This window comes from Lagopus muta, chromosome 17 (assembly GCF_023343835.1).
Source record: "Lagopus muta isolate bLagMut1 chromosome 17, bLagMut1 primary, whole genome shotgun sequence".
Lineage (NCBI taxonomy): Eukaryota > Metazoa > Chordata > Aves > Galliformes > Phasianidae > Lagopus > Lagopus muta.
The window spans coordinates 4,929,976-4,955,346 of record NC_064449.1 but is presented as its reverse complement, the minus strand read 5'-3'; the positions used below and the strand labels follow the sequence as shown (position 1 = coordinate 4,955,346).

The 25,371-nt window shown below is 41.9% G+C and overlaps 1 protein-coding gene across 2 annotated transcripts in view; it reads left to right on the top strand.

Moving 5' to 3' along the window:
- ZNRF3 (zinc and ring finger 3) overlaps positions 1–25,371 on the top strand; it is a 72,541-nt gene that overhangs the window by 29,366 nt on the left and 17,804 nt on the right. For both annotated transcript variants that reach the window (XM_048963884.1, XM_048963885.1), the window contains exon 2: positions 13,873–13,998. In XM_048963884.1, coding sequence (XP_048819841.1) covers positions 13,873–13,998 — 126 coding nt within the window. The remainder of the gene's footprint in view (positions 1–13,872; positions 13,999–25,371) is intronic.

The window sequence follows — 25,371 nt, the reverse complement described above, 5'->3', positions numbered from 1 at the left end:
CGCAGCTGCTGGACTTTGATGGGGACATGCCTGCACTCTTTCCACTGGCCTCCCTTGGCAACCAGCCCTTTGAAGATGACCTCTTGCTGTTTGCCTGTTGTCTCTCATGTGTTGGATTATAGATGAGAGGTTGGCATGAGGGGTGGGGGGATGGGATGGAGTGTTGTGCGTTTTAAGCCTCTTTTCTTTCTGCATTCTCAACTTTTTTTCCTCTTTGCCTTCTACCTCTGTATTTGGTTAAAATGTTGCCATGCATACAGAGAGCAGCCTCTGGCAGAAACGCATGGATCCTGCTTGGTGTTTGTGTATAAGACAAAAGGAGTTCTATTAGTTTTGTGATGAGGACAGTGCATTCTTCCTGTAAGAATCTATTCCTATTAGCTCCTTTCCTCTTACACCCCATTTTTTTGAGGACAGTTGTTCTTAATTGTAGACACAGAAAGGCTGCTTTACGTGTTCTGTGCTCCTCTTCTCTCCCTCTGGCCCCATTGAAACACGTTCTCTCAGTGACAATGCAAATACGTCACCTTGTTAATGAAGATTATGGTCCAAAACGGAAAGAGAATGGAGCCCTGTGGCTGTGCTGCATTTTGCACAGACTGTGTGTCAACTTCTGGAAGTCCAAACAACTAAACGTTACTAAATACTAACCAAATTCTTCTTTGGAGTGGAAGAAGGGCTGAAGGATAATAGCATCACAGACTGGACAAAGCATAAGTGTCCAATTTCATAGTGAAATGTTAACAAGTGAGCTGTCCTAGCACAGGGCACTGGAACTGTTTACTTCTACACATTTTACCATCTTCTTTCTCGTGTGTTTCCTCCATGATCAAATCGTTTTAACTTATCTTTATCAGCACTCAGTCTGAGGTTTCTGGGCACAGAGAATAAAATGGTTGACACCTGCCATTGAATGTTGATGAATAAAGTCAGGAATGATGTACATTTCTTCACGTTCGCTGCAAAATGTCCTGCAAATAACTGGGTGTGCCTGTGAATGCAGTGTGAGTGCCTGAGTGCAGCATAGCACCTAAAGTCAGGGCAGGATGTTGGAGGAGTGCCTTTGATCTCTGCATGTAACTAGTTCATCCTTACCTGGAATGCTTCTTAACTGGATGCCCTGGTACTGTCATCTCTTCAGGAAACCCAGCCTCCTTTTAACCTCAATTAGGAGTAGTAATCAAAAGATGTAAACTAATAAAGGTAACAGATTATTCCCTGGACATGAGGCTTAATGAGACAAGTGCAGGGATGGTTGCATTTCTTCTGCTGCTTCTCGAGAAAATCCAAACATTGTGTCTTCTCTGAACCTACTACCTTCATGTGATTTGCTTATTCTTATGCAGCCTGAACAAAAGTAGGCCATGTAGGCTTAAACCTTGTTCTTTGTGTTCTAGGAGCTGCTGGTGTGGGTAATGCAGGTGCACCTGAACTTTGGGTAGTAGGCAGCACCAGCTTGGTGTGTCTGTGCCAAGTGTGTAGAAAACCAAGCAAAACTGATGCTTGCTAAGTCTTCCAAGTGCTTTGACTGGGAAATGGACTGATATGCAGAAAGATTTATGTTTCTGGGTAAGGAGTAAGAATATGCAGGTGAATAGCTAATTAACGTTGGAATTTAACAAGCTAATCCTTTCTTTTTTGATTGGAGCATGATGAAACTAACCAGTAGGCTTGCTGTAAAGAAGACAGGACTTTCTGACTTTGTCTTTAACATTTCTGGTCACACAACAGACTAGAAAAGGAAGGAGAAGAAAAGTGAGTCTTGTGCAGCCTGAAGTAACTGTGCAGTTATCAGCTACTGAAACGGCACATGCTTTTGTTCTAGTTACTCTTCCAGTCCATGCGTGAGTTGAAAGTCTCTCCTGAATAAAACCATTAGCTTCTAAATAAACCCTTAGCTTGTTTAGATCAAATTGTATATATTCTATAAATGCCATTAACCTGCCTTATTGACATGTCTGGAAATTTCTTTAAGGAGTCTTCATACAAACAGTTCTGAGGAACTGGTTTGTTACTTTTCTGCTGTATAGTGACATTCATCCTTTCCAGGCACTGAATAATCTCTGGGATTCAACAGATAGACCCCATTCTGTTGTGCAGTGTTAGTCTGGATCTCTTCATACTACTCCATTTTGTGAGAAAACTTGCTTACGAAATATTTGAAGCTCCATATGAGGCCTTTAATTTAAACTTAAGTGATTAAATGACACTAATCTGATACTGGCAGTTTTGAGTCTCCACTGAGTGCTGTGGAACAAATGGATTACCTTGCATCTCACGAACTACTACTTTTTCCCAGCCAATTATGACTCTGTTTAAAGTTCTGGCCATTAGTTTATTTTTTGAGGATTGCTGTTTTCTGTGTAGTTCCAGAACTCTTATTTTACTCTGTACCTACTGGCAGCATTCTCTTGCCCAAATGATCTGTGAATATACTGTTTTACTTCTGATTTTACTTCTTTTTCCATCTTCAGTGGTATTATGCCTGCATCTCTTGCCAGCATCTTTCTGCACATTTGAAGGGGGAAAACTATACTATAATCATGACTTTGTTCTGTTAGCTCTGTTGCTACTGTTGTAGGAAAATGCGGTGTAATCAAAACACTTAAGCTCTTGAGAGAAGAAATCTACCCTCAAATTTATCTCAGACTTGCATCTCTTCTTGGAATTATGCGTTTGAGACCCTCTGAAGGAATGCAAGTCCGGGTTTCTGTTAGAACAGTCTGTAAGCTTCCCTTGCAAGGTGTTTGGGATATTTGGTGTCCAGCTGCTTTGTCGCAGTAAATTGCTCAGCTACACTTGATCTCTGTGCAGTAAATCTAATGCATATGTGCTGCAATTACATATCTGTTAGAGTGCATGGGCTGTGTCTGTCTGTTGCGTATCTCATGGAGCAACCCTGGCAGGACAATGTCTGAGAGCACGCTGCTGCTGCTAGGTATGTCTTTTTACTGGCAGCTTTCTTCCTCTCCTAAGGAATTTGTGGCCGAGCAGTGGAACAGGTGAGTTGCTCCCATATACTTTCCATGGTCTGTTAGTCACAGACACGGTTTGGTGTCCTGGTGTCAAAGGTATGGTGCTGCTCTCTAGGTTCAGGTGATAAGCGTGCTGACCAATTAGGTCAGTGCCAGTGTCTTGGTCCCTGCTTATTTTGGCTGCTGCTCAAGGTTTACCACTAGTGTTCACAAGATCTGATGGGCTGTATATATAATGCTGGCCAGTCTGTGTTGTAGAATTTTACTGAGCTGTTTTGCATGGTGGATGCTTTCAACTGCGTATCTCTGTTTTAACATTTAATTACAGCACAGACTGGATTTCTCATCATCTCTCTTGGCATACTTCCTGGAGTAAAGTGGACTGTGAGAGGATTTCAGGAATGCTTGATGCTCTGCTATAGAGAAAGTTTGGTGGAACCCACTTGTGGGCTCAATGCTAACCGCTGGGTCGAACCACATGGTCACAACTGATAGCCAAGAAAAACGCACTGCTGGAATGTTCAGGTCCTATAATGTTACATTTTGTGGTGATTTGGGTTTTGGCAGGATGTTCTTCCTCAAAACAAAAAATAAACAAACAAAAGCATCTGAAAGCAAAAAGAAACTGTTTTACCAGCTAAAGTTTTAACTTGTGCTGGAGGCTGACTGTTGTTCTGTACAGCTAAGGTTCGTGAGCAAAAGATGAAGTGCTTCTGGCTTTCACCTTGTTAAAAAGGCTGTGTCTATCAATAGAGTGAATAAACCAACCTTCCCCACACGCAGTACATGTAGAAAGCTATACAGAGTTGCACGATCAGTTAGCAGTTCAGTGTGTGGTCTGAAAATAGCTAACACTGGCTAGCTGGGAAGAAGTTGTAGATGCCGAATAGTGGCAGTTCGGTTCTTCAGATTTCTCTATTTTTTCCCTGTTTGTGATTTAATTATTGTTGAAGCTGAATTTAGTATTTAAAACTTTTGTATTCACCCTCCCTGTCATTTTTATGATTCTTTATGTACTCGTTCCTGTTGCTGGTAAATTGGGATTGAAGATTTGCAGAGAATTGGAAGCTATGCACGGAGTTTTCTTTCTATATGTAGTTCTTTGTTTAGTCTGGTAGAATAGTAAATCTCTGTAATACAATTGAAGTTATGTAATGGGAAGCTTATCTGTTGTCTAATGGGATACGAGTGCTGAATTGTTTTAGGTATCAGACAAGCTCGCTGAAGTCACAGAAAAGCAAGCCTGTAGCTTTTGCAAATGATTTTTACCTTAATTTAAAGGACAGAGTAGAATCAAAGTATGGTTTTAAAGAGGCTGTGTTCAAAGATTTCTGGAGATAGTCTGATTCAGCTTTCCATTGAAAGTGTGTCTTTAGCCTAGGTTATCCAGGGCCTTGTCAAGCTGGATCTTGAATGTTTCCGGTGAGGAATATTTCACCAATACTTTGGGCAGCCTGTTCCAATGTTTACTTGTTCTTATAGTGAAGAATTGTTTTCATCCAAAAATAATTTTCCCTGAATTATTTTTGTGCCTGTTGCCTCTTGTCTGGTCAACGTGTGCCCTTGTGAAAAGACTACTTCCATCATCTCTACTGCTACCTGGAAGACAGAACATCCTGAGCCTTCTCTAATGTGAAGAATGGAATTCCTTCAACTCTTTTAATGTGTCAAGTTCTCCAACCCATTTATCATCTTGATGACCGTTCAGTGGATCTTCTACAACCAAAACTGGACAGACGTTCCAGGGTCATCTAGAAAGCGCCAAATAGAGTGGAATGATCACAGTTGTTTATCTGCTGGCCATGTACATGCAGAGATGCACCCTCTTTGTCTCTGCTCCAGATGCTGCCTCAGATGTTGTTGATGAGGGTACTGAGTACCTCCTGAGTAGTGACTCCTGAGGAGCTCCAGCTTTGAGTAGCTGCCCCTTCAACTTAAACCATTAGCCACCTTTGAGCTAACTGAAGACTCTGAGCCAATTTAAGTTGTTTCCCACCATCTTTTGGCTCACCTGTCTAGTCCATACCTTAGCAGCTTATCAACCGGGATGTTTAAGGAGGCCAATGTAAAACAATTTGCTAAAATCGAGGTAGACTGCATACACAGATCTTCAAGTTGATTTATTGTAAAAGGTATTGAGATTGGTTTATCTTTGGTGAATCCAAGCAGGCTTTTTTACTCGCTGTCTTATCCATCATGTACCTACAAGTACCTTCCATAAGGATCTGTTCCGTAATTTTCTCGGGCACTGACGTAAGACTGACTGCTTTGTAGCTTCTTGTATCTTCCTTTCTGCAGATAAGTGTAGCATTCACACTTTTCCAGTCATTCCCTGGTCTCTGAGATACCTGAAAGGTAATAGAGAATCATGTTGCAGTGCCAGCTAAGCCTATTTGTTTTTTGCTTTGTTACTGCTTTGTGCCGACCCCATTCAGTAGCAGATCTACATGTCGCTCCTACTTGCTGTTAACATACATATTATTCTTAGCATCTTGTGTCAGCTGGACTTTGAGATTTGTGTAGGAAAGTCTGCATGTTTGAACAATGTTTTTCTATTTCTGTCTTTGGGAATTTGCCTCCTTTTCCACCTCTGGCTTTCATCTAACTTCTCTATTCCATTCGTTTTCCAGTTTCTGTGCACCCAGGGGAAGCTAGAAAGGAGGCTCGCTACCTCTTAGTTTCCAGTTCTTAGTTGACATGTACCTTCTCTGAGGGAACACTTGGAGTAGAATTTGCATTTCCCTGACGATAGACTTCTCATCTGGGTTTGCTTGTTTTCTTTTGCCTTCACTGCAAAACCTCATACATATTATTTCAAAAGCCTGTCTGGTGAAGGAATGTGAACCCATGTGGAGTGAGCTGAGCCTGTGCCAAGCATGCTTCAGGTGGGAAAGCTATGGTATATCAGTATATCTGTTGTTTCAGATCCTAAAGCAGTAGGGAATTCAAGTCTCAATAGTTCTGCTCAATTATAGAGGTTTATGCAGAGTACTTCTTTGAATTTGCTTTTTTACTGCAGGTATTTGAAATCGCTAGTAATTTTTTCCCACATATAAAACAATTACTCACTTTTATTGCTGCCTTTCTAGTTTGTCCATGATATTTTTTGTTCAGTGTCTGTTGGAGTTCTGTAGTGGTGAAGAGCAAATATGCAGACTTGTTGTACTGTGGTCTGGATTTCAGTTGGGAAACCAGACAGAGCAGATGTCTAAAGTGAAACAGGTCTGTGACCCAGAAACACCCTGGATCCTCCTTGGGCCTGACTTTTTGTTTATGTATTCTCATTTAGCCTTTCTCTCTGGTGTCCTACGAGCTCTTTAGACTTCAAAGTGAGAAGATTCCTCAGTCTTTGTCATATTCTGGCCCCTAGCCCACAAACCCTTGGCTTCCTCCTGTACAATTCAAAGGAAAATGTCTGCAGCTGAGGTGTTTCAGCTAAGACCTCTCTGGGACTCTGTGAGAAGATGGCATGGGGAGATGCTTACTCACCATTTTTTAAAAGGCAGTGTACCTAGTTTACTACCAGAGGATATGAAACTGATGTGTTTTTTTTTTGTTGTTTTAAATGAAGCCTCCAGAATGCCTGTGTTGTAGGAGCGCAGAGAAAGTGCAAGTACACTTCATATGCTTCTCCTTTGCTGAGCAGGAGGGTGTTACCTGTTCTGCTATCCTGTCCCTATCCTACCCCAGCAGGGATAGTGCAGGGGATGAGGATTTTCTTCTCTCTTGCGTGTGAGAGAATGACAAAAGGAGAGATTTCTAGTAGCTTCTTGTAGCAAGTTTGATACTTGGAACTGGCACTAAAGTTGGCATTTGCAGAGCTCAGCTTTCCAGCTGTCTAAATTGAGCTAACCAAGGAAATAGGATATTTACAAGATAGGAGTCCAGGGTCTTTTAAATGTTAAGCCTTCTCTACTCAGCTCCTTCCTGATCTTCTATTCAAGTAGTCTGTTACTCTCCATATAATCTCTTTAGTTTTAAAGCAGAATGAACAAATGGCTTCCATGGGTAGGTTGAGGTGAGGGTGAATGTGAGCTTTAATAGTCCAGTGACGTTAGTAAAGAATGAGGAAAAGCTGCAAGGTTGGTTCTCTTTGAAAAGTGCCTCTAACGTGTAGCTTTCAGTGTGTATTTCAGGGAGTACTTAAATACAGTCCATACAGACCCTTTAGCAAGGTCTCAGTTTCTCTTTTCCTAGCACACTAATGCACCGTGTATCTCCTGCCCACTGGAGAACCTGTTACAGATTGTCTACAGTTGGTGCTAGAGCTGCACTGTGTGTTTTCTTTAAAACAAGCTCCCCACCTTCTTGCATGCTGTCAGTGCAGCCTGTGTCTTAGCTTTAGCTTAGGTGTTGGCTCTGTACCTTAAGTACATGATTTCCAAAGTTGTGCTCCCAGGTTGACATATGATTTGCACCTTGAGCGTAGCACTGATTTTCGTATGAGCGCACAAACAACAACTTGCTGTGTCTTTTCAAATACTCTCCTACAGCCTTTAGGTCAGAGGTATGTCCCCAGGGCTGTTCTGTGTTCTTTTGTGGATCAAAGTGGTCTTGGAGTTGTTCCAGCTTCACCTCTACAAAGGTAAATTTCAGTCTTCTCCCAGCGTGCGTCTGTGAGCCATTCTAAACTCGCTCTTTTCACACTTCTGCCCTTTCTTGTCCTGGTAAATTCTCACTTTGAGTAAATTCCCTGTGTATGCTTGGAGGGATGGATGGTAGCTGCCTGGTGGATGGGAGGTGTGTGCTGAAAGTCGTGTCGGCCCTCACCCAATCCCTGCAGAAGTGTCATTTCTGATTACTGTAGCAAAACTATGAGAATTCATTAAATGTGAGTGACTAAATGTAATTTTTTAAAAAGGGAAAATACTTTAATTTTGCATCTTGAAGTATACTGCTATGTCAGAAGTGAAAGAGACTTAAAAGAATATAAATGGTTACCTGGGTGGGAAGCTCCCTGAATGCTAAACTGGAAACGAATGAAGAATATCCTCTGCTTTGTATCTGTTCCTTTGTTGTACGTCAGACGATGAAACACCTGATTGCTATAAGAGAATTAAGCACAGAAGGAGACATTGGGAGATCTATTTGGAAAGGTAGTGCTGGTTCTCAGGTGTGTGACTGCAGACTTTTGAACTGTCCAGGTCACGTTATTCGGTCTTGGTTTGTATTCCTCAGCACCGATGTCTTGGCAGGGCAGGTGTAGAGTTGGGGTTTGTTCATACTGTGGTGTTTTCAGTGGAACTGAAATCATAAAACCCGTTTACAGCAACAGCATACTCTGTGTGCAGACTCCTGGCACTGTGTAAGGCATGCACATGCTAGTTTGGTTTTTTGGGGGCATTGTTGGGATCATTGTGGTGTGTGACTGTCCTACCACACCCCAGCCAATAAACATCAGCTGTCATGGTGTACCACGTGGACTTAAAGCCTTGGGTTGCAGTCACTGATGATCTTTGCATGGTGTGAGTGTACCCTTTTTCTTTTGTTGAGGCTCTCTGGAATCCTTACTTGTAGTGTGCACTGGGGGGAGGGGAAGGGAAGCTTCCTTTGCTTTTAGGCCTTAGAGTCTCAGCATGAAATGTAATTGACTGTGATGGGAAGATGGACAGAATTTTATGCAAAGAAATTCCTGAGTGGAAGTTGATTACTCACTGTAAGGGTAACTCTAAAAATGTGAAACAGAGGAGTTACTGTAGGGTTTGGTGCCTTCAAAGAGAAGAAAGTTGCAGTAGGTAAAATGGGAGTTAGTGAGTTAACGGATTAAGAAGTGCATTCTCTACAGAAACAGACAGAACAGCACTTCTCTTTTTTTTTTTGAAGTGTTGTAAAAATGTTAGGCAAAAAAGAGATTTGAAATGGGGAAACCAAGTATCCTCTCCTGGCAGGTGAGCTAGAGACAGAGATGAGGAAGGTGATTAGGTTGCCATTGGTAGTTTATCCTTGTATCCTTGAGATCAGGATGAGGTTGATGGAGAATATGGTTTGAGTGGAACTTTAAATAATATGCATTAAAAAATGAGTAATGTGAGTAGATGAGAGGAGTTGCTGAAACACAGGAGGAACCAGAGGGGGAGGAAACTTATTGTACTGGAGGTTGAGGACAGATCACAATTCCAGGATCTGGTCATAAGAAGATGAGTGAGTAAACTGTACAATCTAACATCAACCTCATCATGCTACTTGATTAAAAATGCTGACTCTGAGTACTTTAATATGGGTTCCCTCAATGTGTTTGTGGTTACACAGGGCTGTGTTGATCTTGCAAGTCTTCAAGATTTGCTGGAGCAAATAGTGTAGGGATAGTTCAGCCACGTGTTTTTAATTGAACAGGACAATGTTTTTGACAATGTCAGTTGTCCTTTCCTGAAAAATGACTGAGGGAGTACTGATGGCATAATGTAATTTGTTTTGTTAATTATTCTGGTGAGATTCCACTGTGATGCAACAGAATGCTTGGGAGTTTGTAGCCTTGTGAGTCCTCTATATTTGCCCACACAGTGCCGGAGGCACCCTATTAGTTTTGCTTACTGCTTATGCTAGATTTTGCATTTGGGTTTGAGGTTTCTTACGTGCACGATTATTTTGCCAGTGTGTGGTGGTTTATACGTTTCACTATTCTCCCTGTTTCAGTCTTCCATGTAATGTTAGGATGTGCAAGGTTGGAAAAGCTCTGTGCCTGGGTTGGGTTGTACTATGGAGTCTACATAGCTCTCAGTTCTGTTTGTCCATAGACAGCAGTGGCAGTAGCAGCCATCATTGCCATGCTGAAGGAGGGTTCTTTTTTGACAGCTGTTTGTTCTGCCTAGCAAACAAACACAGCTTTCATCTATTTAAGCAGATCATTAGTTCGTAACACAACCTTGCTATAGTTTGAGTAAACTAATGCTCTAAGTGGGTACAGTTAATGGATCTGGACAAGAATTTGAAATTCTCTTCCCCTCAGGGTGAATAAAACTGTTTGGCCCCAGTTCTGTCCTGAGGAGATGAGTTCCTGCTTCATTTTTTCCTCTTTATTGACAAACACTTCTGGGGTTCTGTTTTTTTACACTCTTGCACAAGGGGACTTCAGAAACTTCCTCAGAAACCAAACTCTTTGTACAAGGCTCAAAAAGCAGGGACTGGTGGTGTTCATTAAGGCATTTCAGAATGCAATACAGTGACCAGTAAATGCTGCGTGCAAGTCAAATTTGTTAGAAAATCTTGGTACTGAGAGCTGAGCGATACCTCAATCTTAGTGTTTTTTCTGCAGCCCAGCTTCATACTCTTCATTCAGTTTTAAGTCTTGTGCAACCTTTCAGACAGACTGCTCCTTTAGTTACACATACTGTTGTTGTTTCTAGTTGTTTTTTAATGCATATTCCAAAATTCAGTTTGCAGGCTTCAATCTTAGTGCTTGGTACCTTCTGCATGACACGCATACATCAGCTAATGCTAGCTATAATTGTCATCCGTGTTTTGTTTAAGGCTGCTGTAAGCACGTGGGACTCTGCTGAGCCTTCTGAATGCATGCAGTGCCTCAGCCATCTTTGCTGATCTGGTGAGGCGAGAGAACTTCTTCCAAATTTCTTTCTGGTTTTTGGACAACATATACCTGTTTAAGTATCTCTTCTGGATGGCTGGATAGCCTGTCTTCATTTTTTCCTTCTGACTGGAAAGCAGGAGGTTTGCAAAGTTATGCTGTCAGAGTGACCAGCCTTCCTGATTTTGGAAGCTGTCAACCAATGTTTTTTCATGCAGCACGGGAAAGAGGCCGGCAGTTCTGTCCTGCAGAACCATACAGACAGTAAATGTGGTAAACCACAAGGAGATGAGTGCCTCTTTGGAGGTCTCGCTGTTCCTTTAGGGGCGAGCAGGTTGCCCAGAGAGATGGTGGATGCCCCATCCCTGGAGGCACTCACTGAAGGTCAGACTGGATGGGGCTCTGAGCACCGGACGGAGCTGTGAGTGTCTCTTCGTTGCAGGAGAGTTGGACTAGATGATCCCTTCCAACTCAAATGATTTTATGACACAAAGCTAGAGTCCATGTCATCCAGGAAGGTGAGCTTCTTCAGCTTCTGCTGGATCATGGCTTCTTGGAGGCAGGATCAAATGGGGCAGTCTCCATTGCAGCATAGCTCTGCTCTTTGTGTATGGAAATAGGGCTTCAGAAGCCAACAGGTTGGTTGTTACCTTATTGTGTCTCAGATTGCTCCCTATTTTTTTTTTCTGCCATTCATCATCATTGGTTAGTTCCAGTGTTTGTTTCTTCTGGGCATGCCTCTTGCTGCAGAAGAGTACAAGGAAACAGAACTTGTTCTGAGTAGTTATGCTGTGCTTTTTCCTCAGGCTTCTAACCATAGAATCATAGAATCACAAGGTTGGAAACGACCTGCAAGATCATCTAGTCCAACCACCCTCCCATTGAGCACCATGTAGCTAACCTGAGTGCTTTAAACATTAGATTGCTGATGTCTGCTTCAGTTACTCTGCCTCGACCTTCCCCCTCCCAAACTGCATTTTTAATATTTATATCATGGTTGAAAAACTTCTTCCTTTTCTTCTATTTAATAATGAAATCTACAATTATAAAGAATTGGTGGCTGTGACATCTTGGAAGTAAAGCTGTGTGTGAAGGTGAAATGCACAAGGCAGGGTACCTGAGCAATTGGCTGGCACTGCAAGTTCCTGGCTATTGAGAAAGCCCTCAGAGGACTCCTGCTCTGTACTGCACATATTTTCCTGTCTTTGGAATTATGCACAATCTGCTGCTTTTTGCCTCTAGAAAAGAAGCCTGTTCTCAGGAGTTTGGGGTGTTCTTGTTGGAGAAGAGATGTCATACAGTATTGTCATTCTAGCTTTTAAAAGGGAAGGAAGCCCAGGCTTTGCAAGAGGTGGAGATGAGGCTCTTTTAACCTCCTTGGACTTGTCCTGACTTTCAGGGGTGTAACTGTAGAGTGCATTTCATGTCTATAATCTGAAGGTCTGCTGATAGCTTGGAAGCTGTTATGGAAAGAGTGTTCTAGAGAAAAGGGACAGCATAAGGAATACTAAGTTCTTGTCCTTCCTCCAAGATGATTTCTGGACTAAAGTGGATGGAGACAGTATTTCTGTATGGCCAAGAAAGAAAGGCCAATTGTTGTAATCTCATGGCAGAATGTGGAAAGATGTGGAGCTGTCCTGAAGGAGGTTTGTAACACTATAATGTTTCACCCTGGCACTCAGGGAAAAAAAAGGACAAAGGGTGAAAGCTGTCGTGTAATCATCAAGACTGCTTTGAGGTGATTGAGTTACAGCATAAAGTGTTCCTCCTTTGCTGTCAGTTTGCTGTTTGTCTGCTCTGTAACAGTAACCCACTTAAAATTGGTGCGGCCCTTTTTGAAGTTATTTTAAACCCCCAGCAATGTATACAGACACCGTAACCTTGGAGAAAAGCACCTCTGAGGAGTGCTTTTGCTTCTGCCCTTTCAGACGCATGGAAAGTGCCAAAGTGCATTTCAAGGATGTTAAACTAGGAACCTCTGGGTTAGGGTTAGGTTCTGGGTTATGGTTTCAGAGCGTGACTGATAGGAGCAGTTCTGTTTCATTAGACTTTAATATAGATGAACATTTTCTGTTGACTTTAAAGATTCCCACGGGCTCCTTTAGAGCCTGGTTATGTTGGAATGTGTGCCCTGGTAATTTTGGAGGGAGTTCTTCCACTACCTCATTCTTTTCTTGCTTTTTGTCAGCACAGAGCAGTTGCTCCATCAGGTCCTGACTTCAAGGTTCCTGTCTCAAACTCTAAACAGAATGAGTTGAACTCATCTGTGTGAGAGGGCAGACAGCTCATAGCAACTCAGAACAAAAAACAGAGCTGGGAGTTAGATGGAGGATTCTGCTCTCTCTGCCTAGTATTGCTGAGACTTGTTTTTTCTCTGAATACAGATGCACTGGTGATGAATCCTGAAAAATGGGTGGTAGGAAAACCTCTGCATTGTGCTACCATTGTGTTTCCCCTATTTCATAGTAATTACTTGAGTAATTCACAAAGTCAGGGCTCCACAAGCTGATCTTGCATTGAGTCACTTGCAAGATGAGAGATGCACGTGGAAAGGGCAAGCTGGTGAAACAGAAGAGATGGCAGAACAAGGGGAACATGTGAAATAGCATGGGAAGTTTGTTCCATAGCCTAGTTCATGCACAAAATTATGCCAGTAAAGCACATCAAAGTTAGAACAGATAAAGTAAATTTACAGTATTGGTGCATAGTGAGCTCCTGGTCATAATAGAACCAGAAGAGCTACTTAGATTTGAGGGGAGGAGGAAGAGAGTGTCTAAAGTATTTCTCGTTTCATACACCAGACAACATAAATGCCAAGAAGGAGACTGAATTTCATCACTTCATGATGCCTCTCTCATGGTTCAGGAGAAGATAGTGACTATTCCAAAATAGTTAGGAAGCTTCTCATCTAATTTTGAATTGTGAGAGACGTGTTCGAAAGGGTGACAGTTGGTGTTGTGCAAATATTAAAGCAAGTAAGTTAATGCATTTCAAACATCAGTTCTGAATCTGGCTTGTGAAGCTTTTGTGAGTGGTTCTGCAAAACAGCTTTTTTTTTTGTCAGTTTGCAAGGAAAAGCTGAAGTAGAACCTTCAAGTATTTGATATCTTAGATGAGGACTTACAATTACTTCTAATTATAGGCATTAAATGATTTTTCGTAAGTAAGATGACAATGACCTGACATGACATTCCAAGATTTTGAACTGATAGCATGCTTCAGAAACATGGAATTCTTCATAATTGCAGCCTTGTATTTCGGTCTTTCTGGTGTACTTCAATAAACATTTGTTATAAACTAAGGAATTCAAAAGCAATCTGCATGTTCTCTGATTTACACTGTTTTTCTGATGGTTTCTTACTGATTCTGTTTCAGATGCATCCACTCGGACTGTGTAATAGCAATGATGAGGAAGACCTGTATGAATATGGCTGGGTAGGAGTGGTGAAGCTGGAACAGCCTGAGCTGGAACCAAAGCCATGCCTCACTGTTTTAGGAAAGGTAAGGGGCTCTGTGGGCTGTATGGATTGAATAGTTTGGGGTAAACTGCTTTTAACTGTTCCTTGGAAGTTTCTTTCTGAGAAAAATCAACATGGAATAAAATGAGACCTCTTGTAGTGCATGAAGTATTCCCATTTTGCCTGTTTTTTGCACTTGGTGCCTCAGGGAAAGAATGTCCCCTCTCAGTTAGGAGGTGGTGATGGCAAAATGAGCACATGGCCCATTCTGTGCTGCGTAGGAGTCTAATGAAGCCCTGCAAAAGCTCACAGTAGTGGTAATTGAGTAGAAGCAGAGTAAATGGCCAGAGTGGTGGTGGCTCAATCAGATAAAGCTTATTATCAAATTATTATTATTATTATTATCAGAAGTAGTTAAAGTGAAAGCATCTTACTGTTCTTAAGTACGGTTTTCTCAGAAGGCATACTAATTCACTTTTTTCTGGGAAGGAGAATCCCGAACCCTTCAGGAGACTGATTGCTGTAATTGAGGATAGGTATTGCTGCTAACGAGTGAATCTTAATATCTCAATCAGAGAAATGCAAATTTTCATCTCTGTAGTCTCCCCTTGGAATCCTTGGGCCTCCAGACTCTAAATTCCTTGAAAATCATTGCCCTTTGTTTTATGGTAGTAGAAGAGGTTATTGTGAGTGTTTGTGTGGTAAAATGCATGCATATATGAAAGAGCAAATGATAAATCTATGTTGAGTAGCAAAAGAAAAACTGATGTATGTAAGATCCCCTGGGAAGCTTGGAGTACTGTGAAGTAGAATATGGAGAATACTTGAAAGCTGTCTGCAGTGCTAAATTCCATGGCACGCAAATCTGCTACAAAGATACTTTTCCTATTGTTGATTTTCTTTAATTGTGGTGGTTGTTAGTAAGACCCTGGCCTGTGTTTCTTAGTGGCTTTGCCTGACTTTATCCATCTGCTAAATGGGATTGGTAAATGTACAGAATTTAATGTGTCCATTTCCGTACAGATTTTTGAATTGTTCCTCCTTCTTTGTCAGATGTGTGTGTTGTAATGAAAGCACAAGAGGTTTTCTTTTTTTTTTTAAGGGGGGGAAATCATCTTCTGCTAGAGTGCCTGTGAAAACTGGGCTCTGATGGGGGAAGAGGTGTGTGTGGCAGCCGTGATTTAGCGCTGCCTTTGATCACAGTGCAGCCCTGTTTGAGGCAATGCTGCGTGCAGGCGAAGCAAAGGCCTGGGTTTTACTGATCTCATGAGCTCCTGAATAGGGCTGGGAGGGGAGTGACAGAGGAAGAAGAAAGCATTGGAAATGAAAAGGAAACCCCGTGAACCCAGCAAGCATTATTGCCTGGATTTGCCTACCAGGGAGCCGCTCAGTTTCTGCCAGGCTAATTCTGCTCCAAGTCCCTCTCCCCCACCCCAACACCACCTCCCCCTCTCTTTCCTTCTTTTAGACTTTTTGTTTTTCAGGCATGGCTGTAGTCACTGGTTCTCAGGCTGGGAACCCACTGAGCCTGTTGCCATGGTCACTGGGAAGCTCTTCGTGCCATGTGCTTCAAAGGGAACCTTTCCCCTCCTAGAATTCCTGTCTTCTCCGCAGACAGCACAATGGGACTCCTTCCCCTCTGCCTGCCTTGCACAATGCTCCAGCAGTGTAGCTTTACTGCGGAGGAAGGGAAAAGCATTGTTGCTTGCAAATTACCTGTTGTGTGTTTGCATCCACTGTGCTGGGGTGACGCTACCTGTCACCTGTAGGCTGATCTGCAGTCCTCTTGTCTCCCCCTCCCCGTTACTTTTGGGTCAAGGCCACATTGGATGGGGCCCTGGGCAGCCTGGTCTACTATTAAATGGGGAGGTTGGTGGCCCTGCATGTGGCAGGGGGGTTGGAGATTGATGATCCTTGAGGTCCCTTGCAACCCGGGCCATTCTGTGAAGACGCTGTAATACAACATAGCAGTGCCACTGGTTCTTTATTTCAGTACAGTGTAGACACTCAGAAAATAGCGTAGACTTGCTTAGAAGTAGCACTTCATCCCTCCTCTGCAGGCTTGAAGGTCCCCAGGGAGGGATTTTGTTTCTTATTTCTCTTCCAGGGCCTTCTGAAGGGTCTCCTCTATATTAATAGGATATGTGTAATTGAGGATGTGCATCTGAGTAGAAGCTAACAAAGAGAGGATGTCTCCACTACTACAGCTTCCTGTTTTCTTCGGATCAAAGGAACCTGTAATAGAAGGAAATTCCTAACAGTTCCCCCAGTGTCCATTCACTTCTTATCTCTGTTTTAAGAGGTTGTTTACAAATATGTTGACACAATCAGCAGAATTTTGTTTTGCCACATCATGATTGTGAATGCACTCCTTAGGTTGGGGACAAAATCCTGGTGAGTTCAGTAACACTCATGAGTCGTGAGTGTTCAGCCATCTAATTGTGACTCCTAACCTTTTTTTTGTCCAATAGTTAGTTTAAATTTATAGATTCTTAAATGGTAATCAAATGTGAAATCATAGGGCTGTGTTGGTCAGTTTCTGAATAGAGAGTGATCTAAGGCTTGAGGAGCTGCAGCAAGTGGGCCTGTGGGGAGTTTTGTTCTCACCTTGTGAATGTGCGTAAATTAATTGCCTGGCTTCTATTTAACTTGTGCAATACTGCTATCCAAGAATACTGTAAATCTGACTGTGAGCTCCAGCACATCCACACTAACTATGGGAGCATGCATGCTTGTCTTGTTGAAATGTAGCCCTGTTTAGTTCCCTGTCCTAACAATGATGTTCCTTGGTGAAGCTTTTGGTATAAGCCTTGGAGGAAAAAGGGGAGACTCTGCAATGCATTTGCAAGTTGTATTTTTATGGGAGTCAGAAATGCTCTAATGGGTGCTGATTAAATCAACATACCTGGATGTGCAAGTAATCAGCTGATACATGTCCTTCCTTATGACCTGTCAAAATGCCTCTAAAGAAGTGTCCTTCTGAAAACAGACCTTTTGCAGCAGTGATGGTTGGTTGCAGAAAACCAAGCCTGAGAAGTGCAGTCAGTTTGATTTCCATCCTGCTTTTCTGTTGTGTGAACTGTGACTTGAGCGAATCTTAACTGAATGGGAGTCCCTTCTCAGGTAGGGTGGGTGGTGCTCTAAGTGCACAGAGCAACTCTATCACATATACTTTATAAATAGCTTTCCTTGCTAAGTTACTTTCTCCTACAAATCCATTTCCAAAAAAAAAATGAAGGTTCAAAATGTTTTTAGTTCTCATGTAGGAAGAACCTTGAATTGTATCATGCTCATTTCTAAAGTATGAGCAGCATCTTCACTTTCTTTAGAAGGTGGATTTGCAGCAAATGAAAATGAAGGCAAATTAAGTGAAATAACTTGTACCTTGATATTCATAGTCTAAATTAAGCATACAGTTGTATGTGTAAGTTAGAATTACAGGGATTATGTAAGCTTACCTTTTGTTTCTGTGTAATATTAACAGCTCTTATTTTATCAAACTAGGATATCCAAGTTTGGGTAACTTATATAAATGGATTCAACTAAATTGCAGAAATGTATGTAGAATAAGATCTGAAATTATGATACGTGCTTGTAGATACTGATGAAAGTTTCCCAGCCTTTGCTTGTTCAGATATTTTTAACTGGTCATGGTCATTAGCTCCAGAGATGTCATGCTGCCTGGTGGTTCCCTGTGTGTCTGCAGTAGAAGATACTGTCACTACAGGAGAACTTGCATCCTTGGAAGCAGCTGACCCCATGGTAGCTGTTCCATGATGTGGGGACCATTGCTGCCTCTGTTTCTTCTCTGCCAATCTATCTTAATTCTATAAAGTCTCAGGATGTAAGGTAAAGTTTTGATCTGAGAAGCGACCAGCAGAATGGGTGACCTTTAAGCCTTTATTTCAATTTGTTTGCTTGTCTGTGTGGCTACATGAAGGCTTGTATTAGCAGGGTGGGATCCAATGGGGGTAGGAAGGAAACTACAGCAGATGTGCTTTCTTATGGCAGTGCTGGTCTGACTGCACGTCAATTTACAGATTAAGGAAAGTTGTTCCTCAGTAGAAACTTAGTCTTAGTTATTTTGAGCTCCCATTGACGTTCAGTGACAGTTCTGAATATCCACAGAGGCCAGCCATAGACATGAGCACAGTGAGGGGTGGATGTACATTTCAGCTGTGGCAACAGCAGTGTGGAAGGCAGCCATGCTCCAGACAGCCATGCAGATGTTTACAAGTGAGGCATGCAGGCTCATGTTCATTGCTGGTGAAAGCACACAGCTAATGGTGGTGACTGTGTTGAAAATGTAGTAGCTTTGTAGCTGAGAATTTGCTTTATCAAATAGTTTTATTGTACTATTTTTGTGTGTTGTAGTTTTTGTGGAGATAAATAGGAGGCATTACTTTTGCAGCAACCTGCTTATGATACTCAGGACACCTGAAAAGTTGGTATCCATTTTAAACAACCACAAAACATTTTCTGTAATAGTATTTGAAGTGATGCTGTTATTTGTGCAAGTAATTTTGGTGTTATTCATCTTCTGACATTCTTCTTTCTCCTCCAGTGCTAGCAGTGTGATGAGGTCTCAACAGCATCTAGGCATAAAGATCTCTGACATTCTAACAGAACTGTATAGATAAGGTCAGAAGAGAGGGTAATATCTTTATTCAGGAAGACTTGCTATCTTCATCATGAGATAAGGTAGAGAAGTGATCGTCTCAGTCTTCCCAATAGGGACAAATGTTTATTTTTGAATAAGAAAAAAAATCACTTTAAAGCAGAACAAGTTGGACAAAAGCTCAGGGCATTTCTGTTACTCACTCCTTGCCTTTCTTTCCATCCTCCACAGCCCACGTTCTTAACACCGAGCCTATTTTAACAGACTAAAAAAGGAATTTGAATTGGAAAGAAAAAGGAAAAAATATTGCATGTAGGCGTGTTTGGCAGCAGAGAGCATGGAGAAACGTGTAGGAGCAAAAATGGGGACTTTGCTTGAAGCAGCAGTCTCATCACTACAACTGAAGTCTTGAGTTCACAAGTTTCTCATGTTCCTCCTCTTTAAACTGTCTCTTCTGTGCTTAGTTTGAGCCTTTAATTTCAGCAGTGGTTTTAAGAAAGAAGGGAAAAAATTGAGAATGGGTAGAACTGTCAAGTGAGACAGTGAAGCTTTTGAGACAGTGGAAAGGTTTGTGTTGTGTATGGATCATATGGTGAAAGATGTAGAGGGAAAGAGAAGAGCTGGGCCAAAGCCAAAGAGGGGCTCGCACCTAGCAGTGGGTGAACAAGGGCTGGGATGGGTCATGCAGTTATGAAGTGCATCTGTCAGTCTTTGGTTCTAGGGGGTGGCTGTTTCCATTAGCCAGCAATCTGTTATTGGATTATTTTACTAGCTTCCTTTTCATGTTCACTGTGCATTGTTATGAGAAGCAACAGTTATTCATGAAGAAAGGCTCTCTGTGATGCTTTCCCCCTTTGGGCACTCCTTAGGTCTGCTGTTGTTGGATTGATTACTTCACATAAGTGTCCACTTTTAGAGTTGAGTCCTCAGCAGTCCTCACCACCACCCTTGCTCCTCTCCAACCAACTGAAACACAGCTGCTTTTATCTTCAGCTAAAGAAGCAGCTGTTGTTGCACAACATGTGTTACTGGAGTCTTTGCTCAGTCAGAACTCCCAATGAAATTAATGGAAATTCAGGCTGAGTAAGAACTGAAAGTCTAAGGAACAACATAAAAATAAGGATAAAGTGAATGTTTTAAGTCTCTCAAGTACTTGGACCCTCATGATTCTACACTCTTTGTGAGCCTCTCTAATGCAGACTTTGTGCTAATTTATATGCAGAATCTACCTATGGAATGATAAGTAACATGCAGTTGCACATGCACTGGAAGCACTACAAAAATAGAGCTTGAAGCAGGAAAGCAAACAATCATTCAGGTGCAGCTATGTTGGAGCAGAGATAAACACAAAAGGCTGGCAAGCAGAATGGATAAATGGGTCAGAAAGTGAAGAAAATAGGGAGCAGGCATGGAGGCAGGGGATGGAATTCTGTAGGACTTCATAGGTGAGTGACGTGCCTAATTTCAGTGCATGAGAGGCAGGAGGCTTTGTAAGAAATTGGAGAACTGGGGAATGTAACTGGAGCTGCATGAGAGGGACTCCAACATTCAGAGTAAAAGATGGACAGATGTAATAAACAGTGGTAATAAAGAAATTGCATATATAAAGAGGGGATGTTTTGCAGAAGTTTTTATAAGATTGAAAGAGAGGAAAGAGAAAAGATTGGTATAAGAAAACATGCTTCACATCCTGTTTCTCTGTGATAACTTTCCAGAAAGTTATTTCTCTGCTCTGAACATGTCTCCATGATTGCCAGGTAGATAATATATAGAGGTGGCTGTTTGAGTGACATGACAATTTGATGTTTATACCAAGTTCAGGGAATCAACTCCTTACAGGTCAAGTATCAATTCATGCTGCACACTCAAAAACATCAAGTTTGAAAAGGGCTTTTTGGTCATTGTAGGGAGCACTGAAGCCATTTGCAGTTCTGGTGGGTTATTTCTTGGAGATCAGAATTGGGTGCATTTGTGAAATGAGTTCTTCAGGCAAGTAGGCATATATTATCAACTTCTGCTTGGCTATTGCCTTAGATGTGCTCACAGTGGCTATGAAACTGACTAAATCTATTAAAAACATCAAAAGCTTGTATATATTCTACTGCATTTATGTCTCAGTTGTGGCCTACCAGTGTTGTAATTGGTAAGCCCAGACAATGCATCACAGACATTCAGTTTTTCAAAGTACTCTAATGACTTGGTTGGCTTTGGATAGGAAGAAAGGACAGACCATAGCCAGAGGATCCAAGTAGCAAACGTTTTAAGGGAGGAGGAAGTGGAGCTGTTTTCCTATGGGCATGGAATGCATAGACTCTTGAGTCCGTGAATGGTGTCGAAACTCCCAGAGGGTCTGGACCCTTCAGCTGACTGTAAGGGACTAATGAGCCTGCCTGGCTGTTTATGGGCTGTGGTTAACCTCTTGCAAGTTAGGATTTCCTGTCGCCAGCAATGGGCTGTGACCGCCAGCACCACAGTGTTAATGATGAGGTAGGGGCTGATGAATGGCTGGACTCCAGACAGCAGCCTTCACTGGCAAAGAATCAAGTGGCCAGAGGGAGAAAAACACTGATGTCTACAAGAGAAATAATGCAAACTCCAGAACCTATAATTCCCATGTTTAAAAAAAGAAAGGGAGAAAGAAACTGGGGACAAATTCAAACCGAGTGAAGCTTTTATCTCTACATTTTGAATAGAAGATTGTTTTTCAGCAAAACTGGCTGCAAAAGCCAGGCCAGTTAAAACAATATGCAGGCTGCTTGCCTCCAAGTAACCAGAAATTGTTGGCTTGGAGTAGGCTGCTCTGAGGAGCCAACCTGCTGGGAGACGTTATCCAAGCAACGGCCTGAATGTAATTCCTCCCGCTGTGGAATGGCTCTTTGGCAAATGAAGACCCTAATTAAAGATGGAAGGGTTTCTATTTTGTTTTTCTTTAATCCTTACCCTGAGGCCTCAGCAATACAGCCATGTCGCTGCTTGTGTGGAGAGAAGTTTCCAGTTTCCCTTTGTAATAAGAATCCTCTACCTTTTTTATTCTTTTTTTTTTTCTTTTTTCTTTTTTCTTTTTTTTTTTTTGAAAGAAGTAACAAACTAACAACAAGGGCCCACCACAGTATGGGACCTCGAAATGAATCTAATTCTAAACCAGGAACCGCTATCAGAAGGACAGTCCATGTCACCTTTTCTTAGCCAACCCATGAAAAGTTGCTGCATCAATTGGAGTACTGGGGGGGGCCATTCATCCTCTACTACTGAGCTTATTACTCAGGCTGATTCTTTCTGAGGAAGAAGGCACAAGTTTGAGGATCTCACTGAGGCACCAGCAGTATTCTACTGGACACCAAGGGAGTTTTACAAGCCTTTGTTCTTTCAGGGACTGAAGTCCTGTACTGGGAGCTGCATGCTTATTCTGTACTGATGGATGCAGATTGTCTTCCCTGGCAAAGGTGACAGAAGCTCCAGGGGAGTATGCTGCAGCATTTTGACTCTAATAGATGTGGAAGTGAAAATACTTTCGCTGCTTGACAGCTCACCTTGGCTTCTGTGAGATCTGTCTGACCATACTTGCACAGGCTACATGCAGCTATGTAATAACACAAACTGCTTCTCTCTCTGTTGAGACTTGGACCTACTGTTTTACCACCTCACATGATGATTGTGTTATCTCTGAAATATCCTTGTTTAAGGTAGAGCTCAGCCTATGGATGAAGGCCAGCTGCTTGAGGTTGAGGCCAAACAAGACAGGATGACACTAAGCAGAAGACACTGATTTTTCCATTGCTATTATTCTTACTTTTGAAAATAGATGCATAACCCAAATTGACCTTCATCACTCGTAGTCTTTTGCACTTAGGCTTGCTTTCATTTCTTTACAGTACTTCTGGTGAGCTGTAGTCATATTCTACCTTGTCTTGCTTTCCTGTTAGAGGATAGCAATATGATGGTACTGATACACACAAAGCTCTTGAGCTTTTCAAATTCTGGTTGCTGTAGATGTGTCAGCATATCTTTGATAGGCTACTGCAAATGCCTCAGGCCTGTTCTCTACTCTTGACAGAATTTGACCTGAGCTGAATCTGTTTTGAAGTTTCAGCTCTTCCCTAAAATACAGAAATACTTACTAAAGCTGTGGGTCAGGAATCACAACTCCAGGTCGTTATGAAGAAGAACTTTCCACCATAAGCTCTAAAGCATGTTGCTCAGAAAGATTGAATTTCCTTATTGAATTGTCTGAGAGCCGGTGGAATTCCTGCAGGAATTAAGAACTTCAAAAACTCTGTGATAAGAAAAAGAAACTTCTGAATTTGAGACGTAATACTCAGTTTTTCCTTTTCTGTATGCATTCTGACTTCTAATTTTAAATTGGTGTTCTATTAGAGCACGTTTCAGCCTCTGTGATTAGGAAGAGATCAAATGAAATAGGCAGACAGTTAAGAAATAAATAGAACAAGGGAAGTAGCCTAGAAGCTGTAGAGGTGAACGAGATAACGAGTGTTTTGGTTCCTAGACAGCAGTGAATAGAAGTCATTCATTTATCATTTTTGTGCCCATGACCTTGTTGTGTTCAAGTGACATTCAAGTCGCTTGGATGTGACCTGACTGGGAGCTGCACTCGCTCCAAGTGTGAGATCTGACAGTTTATATCCACATGACTGTAGTTATGCAAGTACTCTGATCTTCAAAAACGTGGCATGGTGCACAAGAACCATAACTCAGCCCTCAGAATGTTAGCTTTGAGTTAGAGATCTGTGCAGATGCTGGGCATATGAAGGCAAGTTTGGGAAACAGAAAGCTGATGTGATTGCACAAACATTTGTCTAATATCTTCAAAATTTACATGAGCTGATCTTGGTAAATTTGGGTTATTTGGTGGTGGTATAACCTGGCATTCAGAAAAACTTCTTAAGAAGTGGAGTTCTTAAAGGAATGGCTGTATTACGAAATCTAACTTGATATCAGAGAAACCGTTCTATGGTGCTATGATTCTCTGGTTTACTGAATTATTTTAGTTTTAGTTTGCTCTATCTTTGCATTGTAGATAACTAGAAAAAGTTATATTACTACAGTTATATTATTATTACAGTATTATTACAGTTTCAAAAATGAGCACATCTTGTGGCTATTATATTTTGGAGGTTTTTTGTCTGTAAGAATGCTCATGCCCTGAAGGGTTATAAAATGTAACAAGATTTCTGAATGACCATTCATTTCTTGGTTAGTTGTCATGAATGCTTCTTGCTGGGCCACTGTTACATAGTTCAAGACCAGTGCTCTCTTCCTGTGCTCACCCTTCTTTCTGCAACTGACTTCTCCTATCAAGGAGAGTTGGCCTGCACTTGGACTGTAGCAGCAGAAGGCAGGATTTGGGGAACGGAGTCCCTTAAATGCAGTGTATCACAACCAGTAGGCTTGGCTGTATTCAGCATTAAATGAATGCCCTGTTCATGTTTTTTTTCTCCACTCTGTCTAGACTATGAACTAATGGCAGTAGTTCTCCCTAACCCCAGACTGGAGAGGCTCTTGTGGTTTTTTTTCTTCTTAGTTTTAACTGAGAGCTCCTTAGTGCTGAGTGGTATGGGTCTGTGGATCACACTGGAAGCATAGAATGGTTGGGGATGTAAGATACCCCCAAAGGCCGTCTGCTCCCACTGCCTGCAGTGCACAGGGACACCCACAGCTCCAGCAGTGCTCACAGCCCCATTTCCTGAGCGTGGCTGTGTGCAGGCATGGGGCAGCACCAGCTCTCTGGGCACCCTGTGCCAAATGTGATTGTATAGCATATGGGTGTATGTCTTCTTTTCAGACCTGAAGTACATAATGTTTTTTAATAGCGGTAGTATTTTTAAATATAGAGTTATAGTTTTGCACTTTCAGTATTGCTTCTTCGATAAAGCAACTGTCATAATGCCATATATTGCAGTATCTGCAGGATACTTGTATTATAAAAGCCATCTCACAGTGCCAGAGCTGCTAAATTGAGAATTACTGACAGGAAGAAATTTTATGTTAGTGCAATCCTTTGATGCTTTACTGTCTTGTTCTGATAGTGTTTGCTTTTGTAGACAGAAATCTAAAAGCTCCTTTTTCTTTATCTGAAAACAAGGTTTGAAATGCATCCTGCTCGTGCTTTGCTGAACTCAGTGTTTCTGGAAATACTGGGGAATTGTACATTAACAGGGCTGAGGCATCAGTTGGTTAATCTGTAACTTCTCTTCCTTTTCTCCTTCCAGCAGCCTGGCTTTCTAACTGTGGTTGTGGCTCAAGGGGCAAGGTGCTTTTGATGAATGTCAGCACCTGATAGCAGCGTAGGAGGGGGATAGGAGGGACGGCCTGCATTGTACAGATACAGCTAACATTCTCTGTTGCTCTGAGAGGAAAAAGATTTGGGAGTTTGTAATTAAAAAGTATACTTGACTCAATGCTGTGGGGTTTGTGCAAGATTGGCAGTGATAAGCAGAGCACAGCAGTCTGTTAAGGCAAAACATCTTTCTTTGCTTGTGGCTGATGTTCCATGCTTCTCAAGTAAAATGGGTTTTATTACCATTTTCTTTAAGTGATACCATTCCTGTTGTTGAAAATCAAATGTTATGTCTTTGTTCTCAAATCTCTGCTTTTTCAGTATGCTTATAGCTGCTGTCTGCACAATGGGGCATTGCAGTTCGTGCTCCCTGCTGAGTTTACAATAGAGTTCTTCGAGCTGCAAGATGAAACCTGCATCTCTTGCAGTCGAAGTTGCTGAAATCCATGACCACTCCAGAGGAATAAATCACGACACTGGACCTTCTCATCAAAAATCATGTT